Below are 18,181 nucleotides of genomic sequence, written 5' to 3' on the forward strand. Positions count from 1 at the left end.
GCAAATGCTTTACTATTTACCTTCTAGGTTTTGTATCAATACATTTTTTGTATTTTTCATTTGATTTGGGCCTTGACTTTATTTGAATCGATACTAATCGATACTATTTATTTTCTATTGACCATTGAATAAATTTATGCTAAATTACTCCCCTCATTCTTTTGTATTCTGTTTGCAGAACCATCAAGATTTTTCCTCATGACGTAGAAAGATATCAGTATAACTGCTCATAGGAACACTGCAGTCACAGTATCACAGGCGAGACATCTTTTTATTCAACATGTTTCAGGTGTGTGTTCAATTCAGGCAGGTGACACCTGTTTGGTTGTCGTCTCCATGGTTGTTAAGTTTTCAGATTCTTCGTCCTCCACAGCACTCCCTTTCCCACACAGCAGGAAAGGCACTGCATATTTACGAAACTGTAGAAACAAAAGGAGACAAAACATTTCACACAAAAAAACGCACAAACATTCCAGCCAAGAAAAGTTACTCTGACATCATTCTGCAGCAGGTTACTCAGTTCCTTATTGTGCATAGACAACATTATCCCCTAATTATATACTGTACATGTTCAGCTTTACAAAGAAATAAAGACAAAACTTACAGTATATGTAAGATTGAACATAAAGAGTCTGCTGGATAAACGATAACCTAAAATATGTTGTTGCTCATCTAGGACTTCTACTTGGTATCTATGAGCAGTGCAGAAACACGAGTATGTGTTGAGGTGTATTACAAAATGATATAGTTGTGAGCACAAAGAAGTGTTTCATTGCTCAGTTGTTAAAATAATTTGACATATTACTTATAGAAAACATTGAGGTAGTTGAGACAATTATTTCATTAATCCAGACTTTTTTTCAAACAATAATTTAGAATAGCTATACTGTTTTTGATTAATCTTAAAACAAGCAGTAAACGAGGAACTTTTTGTAAGTGAAAGAAACCTGTTATTTTTAGTTACACATTTAAGGACAACATAAACAATCAACACAAAGATTGATTTTTAAATTCACCTTTGGTTGTGCCTTTAGCCCCAGTTAAAACATAAATGCTGATTCCTGTAATAAAACAGTTCTACTCAAAAGATACACTCCCTTCCACTACCACTAGATGGGGCTGATGTACCAAAACGTCAAAGTATTTTAGAGCTGTTACAGCTCCATGAGTCTTCATCTTTTCTTTTGATTGTGGTGGTACCTGTTTGTTCAGGTAGATGTAGATGATGGGATTGTACACAGTACTGCTCTTGGCCAGGTAAACTGGCACCGTGCCCACCAGCGGATGTATGTTCACATCAGGGTTGTAGACCACCAGCAGGGCCAGGCTGGCATAAGGCAACCAGCTGATGAGAAATGTTAGAACCATCAGAACCACCATGGACGCCACCTTCATCTCTCCTTTTGCTACTGCACCACCTTCAACGCAGGCCATCTTTGATACCTGCAACACAGAAATGATATCAAACTGTAAAGTAGAGAATCTATAGAGCATTATCCACTGTTAAACAGCATGGCCTTTATTCTCTTGGCCTTTAATGTGTCCGGTATCCTGAATGTTAAATTCATAGAGGTTATGGGACACTACAGAGCATTAAACTGACACATTAACTCAGTTCAACTTAACACTCTTATTATCAATGATGGAAGAAACAGGCTTATGTAAAAAGCACCAATACAACAAAAATGTATCTAAAAATCGTATGTGAACATTTACCTAAAGAAAGAAAAACTCACATTAAATTGTGCCTAAAATGTGAATGATAAAAGTAATCTTTGCAGGAATCTGGGCCCTGGGAGTGATATTTTATCATAAAGTATATGGCATTATTAGATTGTCCAGATTGCTGTAACAAGAAAGTAACCTTTTACTGTTTAAACAAGTCAAGATTCTTCATATCACGTTAGGTTGTGCAATCTAGTGTTTATTAGGCAACTTCTGCACCTTCAAAAAGTTCCATCTGAAGTATCCTAATAGGGGGGGGGGGGGGGGGTCATTGATAATACAGCCCCCTGCTCCACACTTGGGAATGTAGATTTGTTGTTGTTGTTGTTTCTTTCTCTTTTTTTTCACCCTTTTTTCATTTGGGAAAAGGGCCCCTTGCACTTTTTTTTCCTGACATTTGGAGCAACTGCTCTAGTCTGCAACAAGTGATTGTAATCTGCATTGAACAAAAACTACAGCTGAAGAATGTAGTGTTTTAAGGAAATATCTGCAAGGGTTCAATACTACATTTACTCCAAACTGAACTAACTCATAGTTGTTATAGAGTACTGCAGGACTAGATTTTTTCCCCTTCAGGTCAAAGCTAAGTGTTTAAACTTTCACCTGATGTAGTGTCCACATTAGCTTGGCGTATGATGCGAGGATGATGGCAAAGGGCACAGCAAAGCACACTCCAAAGTAAGCCAGGATATAGGAGACGTTGGAAGGGTCTCTGTTGTGCCAGTCAGGTGCACAGGATGTCCCCACCCCCTCCAGCTCATACCTGCCCCAGCCAAACAGGGGGGGCAAGTTCCACGTGAGGGACCACAGCCAGGACAAGGCGATGCCTCCAGCTGCATGCTTTTTCTGGAAGGTTATCTGCCCCAATGGCTTACACACAACAAACATCCTCTCCAGAGCGATCAGAGCAACAGTGCACAGAGACGCGATTCCTGCAAAGAAGCAAAGTCAGGGAGACACTAAGGGGAACAGGGACGTGACTGCTGTTCTGTGATTACATGGAAATTATGTAATGTGTCACTCTACTAAATTAAAAAAAATGTTTACACTGTTTCACTGAAAACATTTGAACAGTTAAAATACTTTGCTATTCTTCCAACTCACCACACAAAGAGACTGCAAAGCCCTCCATGACACAGCCTGTTCGTCCCAGGGAGAAGTACCCCTGGGCGTTGTTGACCACGGACAGCACCCCTCCGGTCATGGCAGTGCCCAGGTCAGCCACTGCCATGTTCATCAGAGCGTAGTTGAGTGGCTGCCTCAGCTGCTTGTGCATAAGGGACACGATGATCACTGTAGCGTTGAGCACGATTGCCGGACCGGTGAAAAGAGCCATGATGATGGAGAGGATGATGAAGCCGGTGCGTGATAGAGGGGGGTCCCCGTGAGGGCCCAGGTAGGAGGAGGCATTGTGGGGAAAATTGTATGGCTGCATGGGTGAGCTGTAAAAAAAATGGTGTGTTTTCCTCTGGTCCCAGAGCTTCTGTACGAGATGCTGAATATCTCACTACTCAGGTGGGACGAGATAAGACGCCCTCCTTCTAAGAATAAAGGATTTGGCCAAGAGTAATTCCTTCAGATGATCCTTGATCCCTCACCTTTTGCTTGATTGTAAAGGCACTTTAGCAGGATGACTCCACAGTGTTCCTCAGCAGGATAAGTCCACTTAGTAAGTGTGAAGACAAAAAAAATATCTGCCCACTCCTGCCAAGCAGAGGGATAAAGACACTGCTGGTGTCAACAACAAAAAATTGTACTGAATGAATGTAAACATTTATCATGACTGGTGTTCTTTTTCTCATGTTTTTTTATTACATTTCTACATTTTAATTTCCTGTTTCTCTCTCTCTTGATGATCATAGCTGACTAAGCATGTTAAAAATGACTAAAATATACATCTAAGTAACAACTCAATTCAGCCCTCATCAACTTTGAAATATTGAAGTCACATATTACAAAATATTTACTATGTTACTTAAAATATCAATACAAAAAAAAACCATCAATAAATATGATACATCCATGCAAAAAAGTGAATATTACATGGATTGGAATTGCACTAAATTAGCAGCAGCAATAAATATAAGGTTTTTTGTTTATTTCAATATTTCATTTATTTTACTGAAATATTACCATATAACAATTTAGTACCGCCTCTAATTCAAACATTAGATAAGAATGAATCTAAATCATTCTAATTATGTGATACAGATGAAGGTGTATTCAGTAGGTCAGCGTGAGACAAGTGCATGATTTCTGCTGTTACACAGTTTAATTCTGCTGGTATTCACATACTGGTGAAATAACTGCTTAAGCTACTTATTTTGGTGCACAATGTACCGTATGGCCTGGACTCAGGATCATTGTGATGGGCTATAAATACGTCTCCTTTAAACATGCAAACAAACAAACAAACACACTGATTCTGAGAGACACACGTGATGACAATAGATGTAAAGTAAGCCTAACAATGATACAGAAAAAAGAAGTCTAAGAGCCAATAGTTTGATATCACATTGTGCCTGTAGACCAATTCTCAATAATTGGCACCCTGGGGTGTTCCATAATCTCTCCATGGTCCGGTGACTGACTGTGTAACCCCCTCTACAGTGAGTTCAGGAGGTGAGGTTTAAGCTTGGACTTTACATGACCAGAGGTGTCCCATGCTTCACCTTCTAAGAGGTTTACATCCAATCAAGTCAATATGAGGATTACAACTGTTTGGGTTTAGAGTTCAACTCAGTCTGGCACTGATTATGAAGCTTTAACAACAACAACAATATATAATTTGATCTATTTTAATCAACATGACTTTAAATTGTGAAATGAGAGGCCTATTTCTCTGTACTGTAACCACTGTCATTTATTTATTTCATTCTTATTGTTTACTGAAAAACACAACTTAAGTTTAAATACTAAACTCAAGGCTACAAAAAATGTGAACCTTCAGTTGCATTATGTTGAAGAAAGAGTGGAAAAATATCGGATCACACACATATCGTATGGAATTGGAATTGTTAAAGAAGAAATTGAAACTAATGTAAGTGGTACTGTCCCATTTGATTCTCTGTTGCTTTTGTTGAGAGTTTTTACCGAAAGGGATATGAAACACCAGTCAGAGGTACCATGGATATGTTGGTTGATTGCCAAATTCAATAGAAAGTGTGAACTTGGAAGGACTAAAAACTACCAACAACAGCTCGGTGGAAGCAAAGACTTAAACATAATGGAACAGATAAGAAATTCAGCACCATGGAGAGCACCTACAGACCTGAGTGAATAAACCATGGGTTTATTAAATCTCCTGTTTAAAATCAAGATAGGGACAGAGAACCATATAATACAGCTTTCTGTAGAAAACGTCCTTGAAATATGTGATTATGTGAGCAGCAACAAACAAATCCTGGGGGGGGGGGGGGGGGCTATAAGATAGTTCACTAAGGAGAAAAACTCTGAGACAGAAATAGTCATTCAAAGCAGAGTATTTTTAAATGCATTTTTGGCCTCCATTCAAGGCAGCCATAGAGAGAGAAGGAAAGTTGGGGAGAGAGAGAGCAGGGGTGACATGCACTGAACAGCGCCTTGCTTATTGGAGAAGAACTCATGTACTGAAACAAATCTCAACAAATCAAACCACTGTACTCACGTTAATGCACTAAATCTGAACTGGTGTGTTTAACTCACTAGCTGCAGTCTTGGGTGGGGGTCATTACATAAATTCAAACATAGGCTACATTCAAATTTAGAATGGTTTTTTTTGGCTTCTCTTGGGTGAAAGCTTGTGGGACTGGTTGACCAACCCGGAAGCAACTCATCCCTCGCTTGAGAACTCTTCAGCAGGACTTGTGCCGGTGTAAAGTGCACGAGGACTGCCTTCATTCGCCGTCGATAGTTAATTAAAGCATTCAGGGAGGCAGTGTTGGTGACACTGGATGATACTGTCCGTCATCCCACTCGCGGCCAGGCACCTTATCGGCACGCGCCAGACAGTACAGGCTCCTCACAACTGTGATGTACGATGCAATTACTAAACTAATAAAAGCCTCAAGTCCAAACACGGTTTGTGGGAGCGGTGGAGGGAGGGGGGGGAGGAGGGTGGGGCATCAACCCGCCTACTGCCTTGACAACATTATCGCCTCCTAATCTGCAGTTCAGAGTTGGCTACAGGACGGTGGACCATACTTATTTTATAAGAGAGATCTAACATGCCAGAGGCTGGAGACCTGCTGCGATGAGTGTCGCGCAGCCGCAGTGGCTGAAACCTTTTCAATTTGTCCCTTAAATAAGATCCTCTTTGAAAAAGTTGCATGTGAGTGCCATGACGTCATTTGTCCGAGTGATAAAAAAACACCCAATCTACAGAAGCTCACGGAGCTGTCGCGACATTGTTAAGTAGTCTTACTCTTTAAGTCCTGTTGATTTGTAGAAATTATTTATTTGAACTCAGTATAACACTGAGTTCAAACATTCTCACACAGATCAAACCGCTTCCACGATCAACTGTTGTGTTGGTGGGTGTGTGTGTGTGTGTGTGTGTGTGTGTGTGTGTGCTGCTGGCAGTGCGGAAGCTTTCACCAAACATCTGCAGTCTCATTATCGCCCACAGAGCCATTTTCTGTCAGGAATCTGCGCCTTAGCCCACTCTCTCTTTTTTGTTGTTGTTGTTGGTTTTAAATAAAGCTGCGTGAACTATCTTATCACTTAGTTTCTTTCTTAATGCATAAAGCCTAAATATAACAACATTTTAGTTTAAGTAAAAACTCTGACAGGGTTGTGCAAGTGCTGCAGGAGACAGCACGTAAAGCGTGTACAGTAAGGCTAACTGCAGCGTCAGCGTAAAATGCAACAACTTCTGAACAGTGGAATTGAAAGAAACGCAGAGGAAAACAAAGATAAGAGTTGGATATATATATATATTTTTTTTTTACCAATTTTCGACGTATATGCGTTTTTTTCCTCAGCTTTATGACACCGATGCACCTGTCCATTCTGAGCATCTCTTCTGAACCAAATATTTTTCGTCTTAAGGAATCATCGTCTGTACTTTCCAGATTTCCATGCTACTTTGCAAAAATCTGAAGGGACGAGTCCAGTGATAACTGTTCGTGATGCCGGTAGCAGAGAGCAAGAGGGTTTTTCTCTTTTTAGGGAAAGGAGCAGAGGATGGACGCTGCAGAGGGGTAATGCTCGCTCTCTCTCATCCTCTCTCTCTCTCTCTCTCTATGTGTCTCTCGCTCTCTCACTCCCTCCCTCACTCTCTCTCTCTCTCTCTCTCTCTCTCTCTCTCTCTCTCTCTCTCTCTCTCTCTCTCTCTGTACAGTAGGGGACGTGCTGGTAGTACCACGGGGCTGGAGACGGTTTATCGGGTTCCAGATATCCAGCACGCTGCTACTGAGCCGGGACTTTTCTCCACAGATATTTTTCTTTCAAATCAAAGCAGAAGATGCTGGGGGAATGCAGCAGCAGCGTCCTCCTGATCTGGATCCTCATCGGCGTCAACGTGTTGGAGGTGTCGGGGTCCCAGCCAGGGATTCCTCTATCAGTGTGAGTGAGAGGCAACTCTGCAACTCTTGGTTTCACTTGGATTTGATCGATATGTCGATCTCACACAGACAGAAAATGCTAAAACCACTGTGCAGCTTTTTTTTTTTTAGATGAAAACGAATCAAGGTGGTTTAAGAATGATGAGTTACACAGAGATTATATGTTCTAATCCTGAAATCTCCCTAAATGTATGCAGATCAAACTACCTCTGTCTGTATCCCCATCACAGTCCATTCTGCTTCAACCATGCACTTACCTGTAGAGTGATACTCATGGTGGGAGAAAAAAGGCAAATACTATGTGATTTTTTTTTCATCATAAATGGAGGAAACATTTAAAATAGGCATACGTATTAAAGCCCTTAAATAAGGGGGTTACAACTACTACTATTATGATTATTTATTATATATGATTAAAATATTGAGCATATTGTTTTGTGTTGTAAAAAGAATCAGAAATAATCAGTGCTACATGTGAGACTCTTGTGGTTCTGCTAGAACAAAGAAGAGGTGTATATAACATTTATGTTGATCTTATTTTTTCCTAAAGTTATTAATAGTTTAATCAATTGAGAGCATTTTTTTATTGTTACAAACTCCTCTGATTACTTTAAATTGTCTTAGGAGTTTTTTTGAATTGTACTTCTAGCCTGCAGGTGTACTCTAGTCATTCCCAATGGTCTACATTTAAAGACATTAAGAGTGATTTATTGAAGCAGATTTTTCTCTAGAATTCAGATCATAGCTTAAGCAAATTGAAAGACTTTTTAAATTACAAAAAACTTTACTGGAGAACATTTATTGCAGGGTTTTATTAAGTTCTACTTCAATAATGTAAAAACTAGGTGGAATAAATATCAAAATAGAAATAAACGTTAATTCCAACACTTATCATATAGCCTGGGTAGCACGAGTGAATTAGTTAAAAGAGTTTACCCACTGATTAAGTTCATGACAACATTCTGTTTCCCACTTTTAAAAATATGAGGCAAGACATTTGCTCCGTGTAACTTTAATTATATCTTGTGTAATAAATCCACAATTTTTTTTAAATAACTTTTTAAAACTGAATATGAAGTCTGAAGAATATGAATATTTTTGGGGGTTATAATAACCTTTTCGCATATTTTTTGTGAAAAATGTAGATTTGCAGGTGAGAATAATTTAACCAACATTTGTAACTGTAGAATAATTTTAGACACACTTTAATAAATGTAGCCTAGTTCTTTAATCATTAAACAGGGCTCGAAGAGTTCAATCAAAGATGCCCCAAACTACAGTATAGATCATCAAAATTACAGGCAGTCATCTGTCAGCACAGTGAAGGTCAGGGGCGACGGGACTTCATGATAATCTTTCAACTGATGTCAGGAATTAAGCTTTAAAAAATGATGGCTGAGGAGAGATAAAGCAGCAGAGGTATGTGGAGGACAGGGAGGACTCAGTGAGGAGACGGTGAGAAGAGATAACAGATTTAAATCCACATCTGTGACTGCTGCACAAACTTAAATCTTAATCTTATCTGAAGTCGACAGTTCTGTTCGTTGCAAAACATTGAATAACTTCGGCAATAAGTTTGAGCTTATTCTAATTAATTAAATTCAAACGCTTCCCTTGTTATTTTTGTTATACATGCATTTTTCTGTTGTTATAGACTTTTGTCCATGATGTCTTTTATGGTCTTTCTTTTTATATTTTAGTGTAAAGCTCTGGGCCTCAGCTTTTGGTGGAGAAATTAAATCAATCTCTGCAAAATATTCTGGATCTCAGCTTCTACAAAAGGTATTGTTTTGTTTTCTATTCTTGTAAGCACAAATGTGTTTTGTTTGTGTGATGGTCATGTAGTTACACACGCACTTACACACACTGAACGCAACGATGCTGCGTTCCCTCTGATGAGCTGTAGAAACATTTAAGTGTCTTAGCTGAATGCTGATGCGTCATTTTAGAGGGGACTCAGTTGTATTTGAGAGAGACACTGTGTTGTGTGTGTGTGTGTGTGTGTGTGTGTGTGTGTGTGTGTGTGTGTGTGTGTGTGTGTGTGTGTGTGTGTGTGTGTGTGTGTGTGTGTGTGTGTGTGTGTGTTTGTACTGGACACAGCCCATTACCCACAGCTCTGATTCCCCTCTCATCTCATCTCTTCAGTTAACTCTCTGGAGTCAAGAGTTTCAACCTCTGGACATGAATGTGACAAGGAGACAGATTGAATTGGAGAGTGCTTGGTGTGTTTGTGTGTGCGTTGGGGTGGGGAGTTATCAAATGAGGGACAACTGAAAGCAGCAGAGGAAGAGCGATGACCAAGTGCAGTTGATTTAACTTTCTGCCCACCTGATGTTAAAGGTGGACTTAGTGTTTTCTGGCCTGTGCTGGTTGGAGATGAATCAGGTGGAGAGACGAAGAACCGTCTATCAGAATGCGATTGTACACACTTTGCATCAATGTATTTAGGCATTTTAAAAGGCAGTAAATCGTCATCAAGAAATTCAATAGAATCTACCCTTAATACAAAGTAAATGAACCTTTTACAAAGGAAAGAAAGGTAAAAAAGAAAAGATGAAATTAACAAACACAAAAAACAGTCTGCAGTCACAAGAACATTCAGAGAGGAAAATCTGTGACTGTTTTAAGAACGGTGTGTAACGTGTATCTATTGCTCTAATCATACATATCAAAAGTAAATGTTCTGAAAAGTTGTTGGTAATTACAATCTTTGTTGATAACAAAAAAGGCAGCCTGGGATATACAGTGTATTTTGAAGCTTTGTAATCAGAAATAAATGGTCAGAAATTAGGAATAAAGTGCCGTGAGTCTGATAAAGCTTGGCCAAATAAATTCAAGTGAAACCTTCAAGACGGCCTTCAGGCTGAAGAAGTCAAATCCCGATGGAGGGGGATAGACCTGAAGATCTTTCTATCGTGCCTCATAGGCTGAGATCATTTGGCAGTTTATAGCTAAACTACATCTTTCAGCGATTAAATAGAGAGATGTCGGAAATCTGTTTTCTGCCAACTCAGCACTGCTGAAAACTTTTCTGTTTGCTCGTCAGGTTGAAAATAAGGTTTGGTTTGTTTGGCTGGTTTGAGTAGAAGCAAACCACAATACAGTAAATTAAACCTGAAATCTTCTGTTGTATTTTTCTGATTTAGTTGCTTTGCAAATTGACTCATTTGTTCGTTGTGTTTCAGTGGCTGTAGTTTGTATAGAGCGGTGTTGAATCAAAGTGTTAGAAATTAAGTTGTGTTAAATACTATTTCAAAACATTTGTTACCGACACATTTATGAAACAGGATTTTAATCATGTCTTTAGATTCAACAACACCAAAAACAACAGCCGTAAGAGTACAACAGAAATGAGTTTTATTGTCTGAGTTTCATGCTGACAGGCCCGCTTTACAGGCGGCTTATTTTCAACATTGGGAAACTGAGATTCCTCTGACTAGAACAATATTTATTTTCCGTCTTACAGGTTAAGTTAAATGATTAGTAGATACGTTGATTCTTGTTAAGTTGTATGAGTCAATCATACCTGTTAACCCTTTACTTGTGACTATCCTCCCTCTTTCAGGAGCTGTGGGCAATCACGGCACCACGTCCAGGGACAAACTCCAGTTCTGAGACCAGTACTCCCATCAAAGTCAGCAGCAGGATAAATCCTAAAACCACTGCTGCTTGTCTATGGGAGGAAAGCCAAGGGCCCAGAGGTCCACGCAAATATGGGGAGAGTGTTCAGACTGCGATTAAAAGACGGCTCCAGGCTCCAAACTTAGGAGCGTCCTGCACTGAGGTGACTGATTCTTAATATAACATTTCCATTCAAACATTCGGTGTAAACTGAAGATTTGTCCTTCCATTTGGTACCAAATGACTTTTTCATCTTTATACCAACATATTTTGTAATTTGCCCTGTAGATTTGTTAATGTTTTTCTGTGTATGTAAGCACTTTGCTCGTATTCCTGTTCATGGAGGCATGTCTGCAGAGCCAGTCAGCACAAAGCAGTGAGCTGCGAGGGAGCTGACGGGTCATTAGGGGGCCGCTCATTAAGGCTGATCATTAGATGCTTTTATGGAGAATTAGCCCATTTTACAGAGGTTTCAGGAAAAAAAAGGGGAACTCTTGGGCTCTTCAGGGTCTGCATTGGTCATTATTCTGATCAATAATCATGATCAGTGCTTTTGATGGATGGGGCTTAACCTCCTCTTGATGGCTGGAGGAGTGTGAGGAAGAGGAGGAGGAGGAGGACGGGGGGGGGGGGGGGGGGGGGGGATGGGAACTGGGAGTGCTGAGGCGAGGAGGACAGGCGTGAAATGAACTGTTCTGCTCCACTGCGAGTCCACACTCTTCCTTTCAGTAGGTAATTTGTCGCCTCATGTACTGGAGTGTGTGTGTTTTTGTGTATGTGCTGTCCACACACTATGATGTGTTAAAGGTGTGTGTATGTTTTTTTACACAGCTTTTGTTTATTTTTTAGTGAGGTTATTGTAAGTGTGTAATGTTGCATGAGAGGATCAGGTTTTTGCTTTTGTTCAACGTGTGTGTGTGTGTGTGTGTGTGTGTGTGTGTGTGTGTGTGTGTGTGTGTGTGTATGTGTGTGCGTGTGTGTGTAAGGGGCAGGATTATGTAATGTTATATTCCTGTGGGCTGTGGCGGGCTTTGTTCTGTATCACTGGAGGTCCAGAGCATCCAGCAGCATCAGCATTATGCTAGGTGTACTTCATTACCCAGAGTCACCCAGGCCTGACACGTTATTATCTTTCTCCTGTGCTTTGACTCCATTTCAATTACCCTCTTACCATGCATAGCCTTCTGATCCAAGCCCCTCCCCCTGGCCACCCAACAAGGCCTTCTCCAGCCAATCAGAGACATAGAAGCAGCGTGTGCAGCCAATGGCTGATAACGGCTAAAGACGATCAATCATTGCATGATGGAGCGAGGGTTTTATCAAGTGTTCATCTGAGACCGGCTGCATGCAGCTTGTCAGCAAACATGTGAAGCAGCATAAGCCTTGTTTAACAATTCCCTACCTCTCTGTAGGGGCTGCAGAGAAACAGTTGTGCTCTAAAATGTTGCAGAACACACACACACACACACACACACACACACAGAGAGACAGACAGAAAAATGACTGTTTGAGACCATTGATTTGTCTTACAGTAATAACATTCAAGATACTCCCATGGGTTTAAACAATTTTGCAGTTTGTTTTTGTACAGCTGTTTACTGTGTGTTTGCTGCAACTATGTTTCTGGTAATTTTCAGAAATATAAAGAATTTGAAAAGTCAGTCAAAGTGGAAGAAATTGATGGAGTGAAACTGGTCAAAAACCTCGCTGTGAAGATGGAGGAAGTGTTCAGGAAAAAGGCAGAGGCCACAAGGGTACGTAAAAGTTTTCATATGTTTGGAAACGACATACTCTTGTTTTTCAAAGTCCTGGGAAATGGTTCGTATGGTGGGAGGGTCAGAAAGAAGTTTGTATCCTTTCCTGTAGGGAAGGGTCTTAAATATGGCTCAGTCACACTGAAAGTTCACAGGCTCCTTCTGACTTTCTCAAAGTGGTCGGATTGTCAAACATCATGTGACTGATTTACAATCTGTTGTTCAACATTATCAGAATGTATTCATCCTGATATTACCATTTGTAATCTGTGGTAACAAAGAGCAATTGGGTTGATTTCACTACCACATACTTCTTTTGTTTGCTTTTTAAAACATGTGGAATTATTCTGTGTTATATAAAATGTTTAATAAGAGAACACTTTTACATCATTTTTGAGTTAAATTGAATGGAGTGTGATAAACAGTTTTCCCAAAGGCTGAAAAAATATAATAACAAATGAAGAGGAATCCGGATTTTGAGAAACTTTAAGGAGTCCTTCCACACTCAAATATGCCTAATTTATTCCTGCTGTCGTCACTAGGTCCCGTAGGAAAACACGAGTATTGTGCAACTTTCAGAGATGTTTTTTTTGTTTTGCCTATCGTAATGTGAAAGAGTCGGTTGTGCTATAGGCCTACGTGTCTTGTATTTATTGCAGTCGAGTCTGAACCCGAGTCATCCTCACACCGGCAGCCTTTCTGTGACCTCGGTGCAGAGGAGCTTGTAACCATTTTTAATGCTGCACCTCGCAGGGACTGCGGGTAAATGATAAGGTTTATCTCCCGCTACCTGATCTCATGTGCCAGACAGTTCAGGACATATAGCTTATGCATTACACCCAGGAAAGCTGTCATTTCATGTTCTTACACCATGAGATGCATAAAAGTGAAATAATTATTCATATTAAAACTGTTTTAACAATACAAGGCACAAAGGCCAGAATCGTATTTAAACCCAAAAATGGCACACGTGTCCCACACCTTATATGCTGACGTCATCTTCGCGCTTCAAATTCCATGAGGAAGTGATTTCAATAAACTGGTGAAGGTGAGGTGTACGACCGTTTCAGGTAGATTTTACATTAAGGGAAATAGTACTAAGACTTTTCCACCATCAAAAGGAGAAAGCAAGATAATTATTTCATCATATTTTCTTTATTTGCAAACTGCTGACGAAGGCAGAACTCTCCACGAGGTCAATTGAATTTGTCCACCTCCTGCGCCGCTGTTTAAAACCTGCGTTGTGTTTGTATAGCATTTATGTGACATTTGTGACAGATGTTAATTACCCGCTCGGCTCCTGAGGTGAGAGTGACTGTAACGTTTAGAGGGCATTTCAACGAAAACACAGAGCCAAGCACTTTTTTTACAGAACAGAGTTATTACTGAAGCTATGCTGCCTCTGGTGCAGGGGTGAAATTCTGATCCAATAACCTGCCTCCATCAATCATCTATATCTGCTGCTCTCTCCTCTGTAGTGCCCCACATTTTATGCATAGCCTACTTCGACTAAACAATAACACTATGGGCTGTCAAAAAATAAAGATGTTTTCTTTCTTTTTGTGAGTTCAACTTCAAGCTGGACATGCCGTCGATTTAATTCAAAGACTAATCGCTGCCTGGCCTTGTCCTCCTCGATTTAAGCGCATTTTTTGACATTTAAAATAAAAGTGTTGCAGAGTTATGTGCACAAATAATTTAGCCTGAAAACCTTTCTGCAATAAGCCTACAGGACGCACCTAAGGCCTTTGTGGAAGTTTTTTTTTTTACAACTGTTAGTGTTATTTTTTTATTTTTATTAATGAGTTAGATTGTTTTAAAATACATTAAAAACAATTACATTGTGTGTGTTAAACGCTATATGCTCTAATTGGACACCGTTTTCCCTCCTCTCAGCGGCTGGTCGAGGCAGCAGAAGAAGCGCACCATGAGCACGAGGAAAACCCCGACCTGCAGGTGAGCTTTGTCCGGACACAAGAAAAAGAAAAGAGAAAGAAATTGGGAGTTTAATATTAGAATGAAAAAAAAAAAAAAGTGGTGAGTCATGGTGTTAGATCAGGGGGAATCATCTTTCGCTGGACTGTGCAAGAGTGACTCCAAGGTGAGAGGAGGCTAATAGGCCCTAAAAGTCTTTAATTGCGTTGGCATTGTCCTTCACACTGCTGCTGTCCTGTCCGCGCTTTGATGTTGATATAATGTTTCTATGATAAGCAATGTCGAACATATCGAAGACTGCGGCGACTTGCTGCTATAACTCACGACGACTGTTTTTTAAGAGATATAATAGCTCAAAGCCACCGTGCTGCTGCTGCTGCTGCTGCTGCTGCGCCTGGAGCTGCAGTATCCTACAGGAAGCGTATTCGATGATCAGGATCTAGTGCCAGTGTGTTGGTGTTGCTGGGATCTAATGTGTGCTAAAATGTTGTGATTTCTATGCAACCCTGTTAATGAACTCAATATTTCTCAGAATACTAAATGAGGCTGTGTACAGGCGTGTACGCTGGGTAACTCGGGCAGAAGAATGGTGTAAGAAGTCGTCCTGCAGGTCTACTTTTAATTAAATTTCACAGGATGTGCACGCGCGCGCTATGTCTGGACGCTCGTTGCGGATTTCCTCAGATCTGCAGAGTTAATGCGCTCTCTCTCTCTCTCTCTCTCTCCTTTTCTCTCACTCTCTCTCTCTCTCTCTCTCTCTTCGTTCAGTGGACAAAGATAAATGAAAGTCTTTGCGCCGCATTGTTTCACTTTCATGGCCCTAGATTGGAAAAGCACTGGAGCAACACAACAGTGAAATAACGGGCAGCACTTTACAGTTAATAGAAGCATTTACATCATAAGAATACATTTCAGCCACCTTGTTTCCTGCCCGTTTCTCTGCTGTTCACACAGCCCTAACAAGACAGGTAGATTCAGCCCATAAGCCAAAATCAGACCGCTTTTTTTGATTAAGCAAATGGTTTTTTTTTAAGATTTCAAAATGTGCAATGTCGAAGTATGTCGAGTATTATCATGACACATTTTAATTAATTACATGTTGACCGATATCAGTTTCAAACAATTTGGTGTATCTTGCTCTAAAAGTAATCCATCAAAAAGTTGTCAAATAATGTTTGTTTTTTTTAAATGTTGTAATATTTCTATTAACCAGACATGATTTAAAATAAATTGGCTTTACCTATTTTCTTTTCCATAGGCAAATATCTGTGTATTTCAAGCATCATAACCACCATTACAGAGTTTTAATAAATTATCTACAAACTAAAATCTTACAATAAAAATCTTCTCGGCTATATTTGGGAAGCTGTGTGAACATTTTGTTTGAACAGTTTTCATACAGCTCCGGTCCATCACGCAGTCTTTTTATCTCCAAGATCATAAAAAATAATAAGGAAAATTCAATATCCACCTGTGATAATGATGTGATGTCATTATATTACTCCTTGTGGCATCATTTAGTCAAACTCGCCTCCCCTGACAGCCCACATTTTTCACGCACCATTTCACTGACCACAATGAGATAAGCTGACTGCTGCTATCTCTGCTGTGACTCTTGGACTCAGGTGTTCTGCATTGACCCTGGTGTGTCTGCAGTGAAGGGATGTGCAGATCACAGCTGAATGAATCATTGAAACTTGGCTTTTACTTAAAAAAAATGAATTGACTATAATGTTTCAAAGTATTTTTGCTTTGTAACAGAGCTTTACTCTCAACTTTTAGCATTGATGTATAGGCCTTCGATGTATTTGAAAATCCAGAATATTTCTACCCGTACAATTTAAACAGCTTGAATTTATCATATGGAACTTTTATATCACAGCTATAATCTTGTCGCGCTTCAAGTCAGAGCCCCAAATTACTGCTTTTTTAATCCAATTTAACAGAGGCATCATAAAAAAAGTAGACATAATGAAATTTAGAAAGCGTTGTTTAATTTGTATGCCATATTTTTATGACAAAATAAAAAGTTTAATGGAAGACAGTGTTGTTCAGAAGTGTTATAAATCCAAATTATTGCATTCTGCTGTCATTATGGATTCTTCAAATTATAATCATTTGATAAATGAAGCTTTATGCTGATAGTTCTTATGGTTTAATATGATTAAAGGGTATTTGCATAGATACTGAACATGTTTGGTTCACAGCACAATTTTCTAAATGACCATGTTCCCTAATGATCACTAACACCTGGAAACACACAGCTGTAGAACAAAAGCATTTATGACTTGATGAAGCTGTTACTTATCACTGACATATGAGTTGGAGCTTGTCGGGCCATCAGTGCTCTGAACACAGCTGATTTAGACCCACCCTCTGCAGATACTGTGCTATGGTTTTACATTAAGACTGTGCAGATCTCTGCAGAAGGCCTTCAGCAAGCTGCAGTGGTGTAAGAGTCAGTGGGGCGTCTCAGAGCTGCAGTGTCCCCTGGCCTGCTCTACAGTAAAAAAAACCCTGCTGCTTAACGTGGCTCTACAGCACTATCACTTTTTGCTGAGGGTGCACGTTTCTTTTCTCCCATACTGCCCCCCTCCCCCCTCCGTGCCCCCTCCTTGCCGCAGCCCGTCAGAGAGCCGCTCAGGCGTGGTATGAGCTGTCAGCGGCTGCTTGATGGTGATGCCCACGCGGCCTCCCCCGAGTGTGATGCTGTAGAGTCCATCACCAATCTCTCCCTCCCTCTCCCTCTCTTTCTCTCCCTCACTTGGTGCAGACAATCAGGAGCAGAGGCCACAGAGAGGCCGCTCACACAGGATGAGACAGTCTTTCTTCTGCAGCAGCAGGCAGTGAAGGACAGGACACACTAACTGTTGGCTTTCACTTCAGGGAGGACAGAGGCTCTCACAAGCTGCTGTGCGGTCCTCTTTGCACGCCCAGGTCCCTTTTTTGACCTCAGTGACGAGTGACTAAAGTGTAAAGACATTTTGGACAATTTTTCTATTTTAAAAACTACACTGACAACGCAGAAAACTCAGGTTTTAGAGCGTCTTCTTGTCAATATGTCAAAGTGTTCTTCAATAAATCATCAAACCCAAATTGCTCCCATAGTTTGCATATGAGGAAAAAATGCCCTGTTCAAACCAACATAATTTAAAACATTGTGAAAATATATTCTTTTATGTATATTTTAACCCTTTTATATGCGATGGTATCCTTTACAGTCATTTGTAAGGTTTGACAGACTCTTAGTTTTGCATCCATCGATATCGTCCTCGATAAGAGAATTTTTATAAATCCACATAAACTCAGTGTGTTTTCATCAATTGCTAAGATTTATGTAATGTACTGTAGTCCAAAAATAAAAACCTGTATGAGAAAAATATGTCAACCCACTTAAAGAATAGATTTTAAAAAAGCATTTGAAGCATTCCGACTGAAAGAACCTGTTAAAAAATTTCCCTGGAGAGCTCCACAATGAGTAAGCCAATTTAAAAAAAAAGTAGCAATAAAAGTTCTGCTTTGAGTAAAACTCTACTTACATATATGTATGCTCAAAAAATGAATTGTGCTTGTTGTCAGTGTTCCTTTTGTGGCTGTAAAACA

At 40.0% G+C, this 18,181-nt stretch overlaps 2 protein-coding genes across 4 annotated transcripts in view; one reads left to right on the top strand and one right to left on the bottom strand.

The window, feature by feature from the left end:
- Positions 1-283: 283 nt before the first annotated feature.
- On the bottom strand, positions 284-3,195 carry LOC132977960 (parapinopsin-like). The gene is made up of 4 exons (XM_061042903.1): positions 2,830-3,195; positions 2,329-2,657; positions 1,201-1,443; positions 284-419 (listed from the first exon to the last, which is right to left on the bottom strand). Exons 1-4 carry the CDS (start codon positions 3,158-3,160, stop codon positions 303-305), a joined length of 1,020 nt encoding a protein of 339 aa, XP_060898886.1. The 5' UTR covers positions 3,161-3,195; the 3' UTR covers positions 284-302.
- Positions 3,196-6,674: 3,479 nt separating this feature from the next.
- The window catches only part of LOC132977962 (voltage-dependent calcium channel subunit alpha-2/delta-3-like), a 33,756-nt gene continuing 22,249 nt past the window's right edge, over positions 6,675-18,181 (top strand). The window contains exons 1-6 of one of the 3 annotated variants that reach the window (XM_061042907.1): positions 6,675-6,905; positions 7,046-7,269; positions 8,969-9,050; positions 10,834-11,052; positions 12,527-12,643; positions 14,540-14,599. In XM_061042907.1, the coding sequence (XP_060898890.1) occupies positions 7,169-7,269; positions 8,969-9,050; positions 10,834-11,052; positions 12,527-12,643; positions 14,540-14,599 (579 nt within the window). In that variant the 5' untranslated portion in view covers positions 6,675-6,905; positions 7,046-7,168. Of the gene's footprint in view, positions 6,906-7,036; positions 7,270-8,968; positions 9,051-10,833; positions 11,053-12,526; positions 12,644-14,539; positions 14,600-18,181 lie in introns of those variants that run through there. The other 2 variants (XM_061042905.1, XM_061042906.1) reach the window with 2 other exon arrangements.

This window comes from Labrus mixtus, chromosome 7 (assembly GCF_963584025.1).
Source record: "Labrus mixtus chromosome 7, fLabMix1.1, whole genome shotgun sequence".
Lineage (NCBI taxonomy): Eukaryota > Metazoa > Chordata > Actinopteri > Labriformes > Labridae > Labrus > Labrus mixtus.

Bases quoted from the DNA above. Each gene is read 5' to 3' on its own strand.
- LOC132977960 (XM_061042903.1), bottom strand. From the start codon at position 3,160: ATGCAGCCATACAATTTTCCCCACAATGCCTCCTCCTACCTGGGCCCT. The intron at 1,444-2,328 runs GTGAAAGTTTAA...TCTGTGTTGCAG, and splicing joins TAATGTGGACACTACATCAG to GTATCAAAGATGGCCTGCGT. The intron at 420-1,200 runs GTACCACCACAA...TTGTTTCTACAG, and splicing joins ACATCTACCTGAACAAACAG to TTTCGTAAATATGCAGTGCC.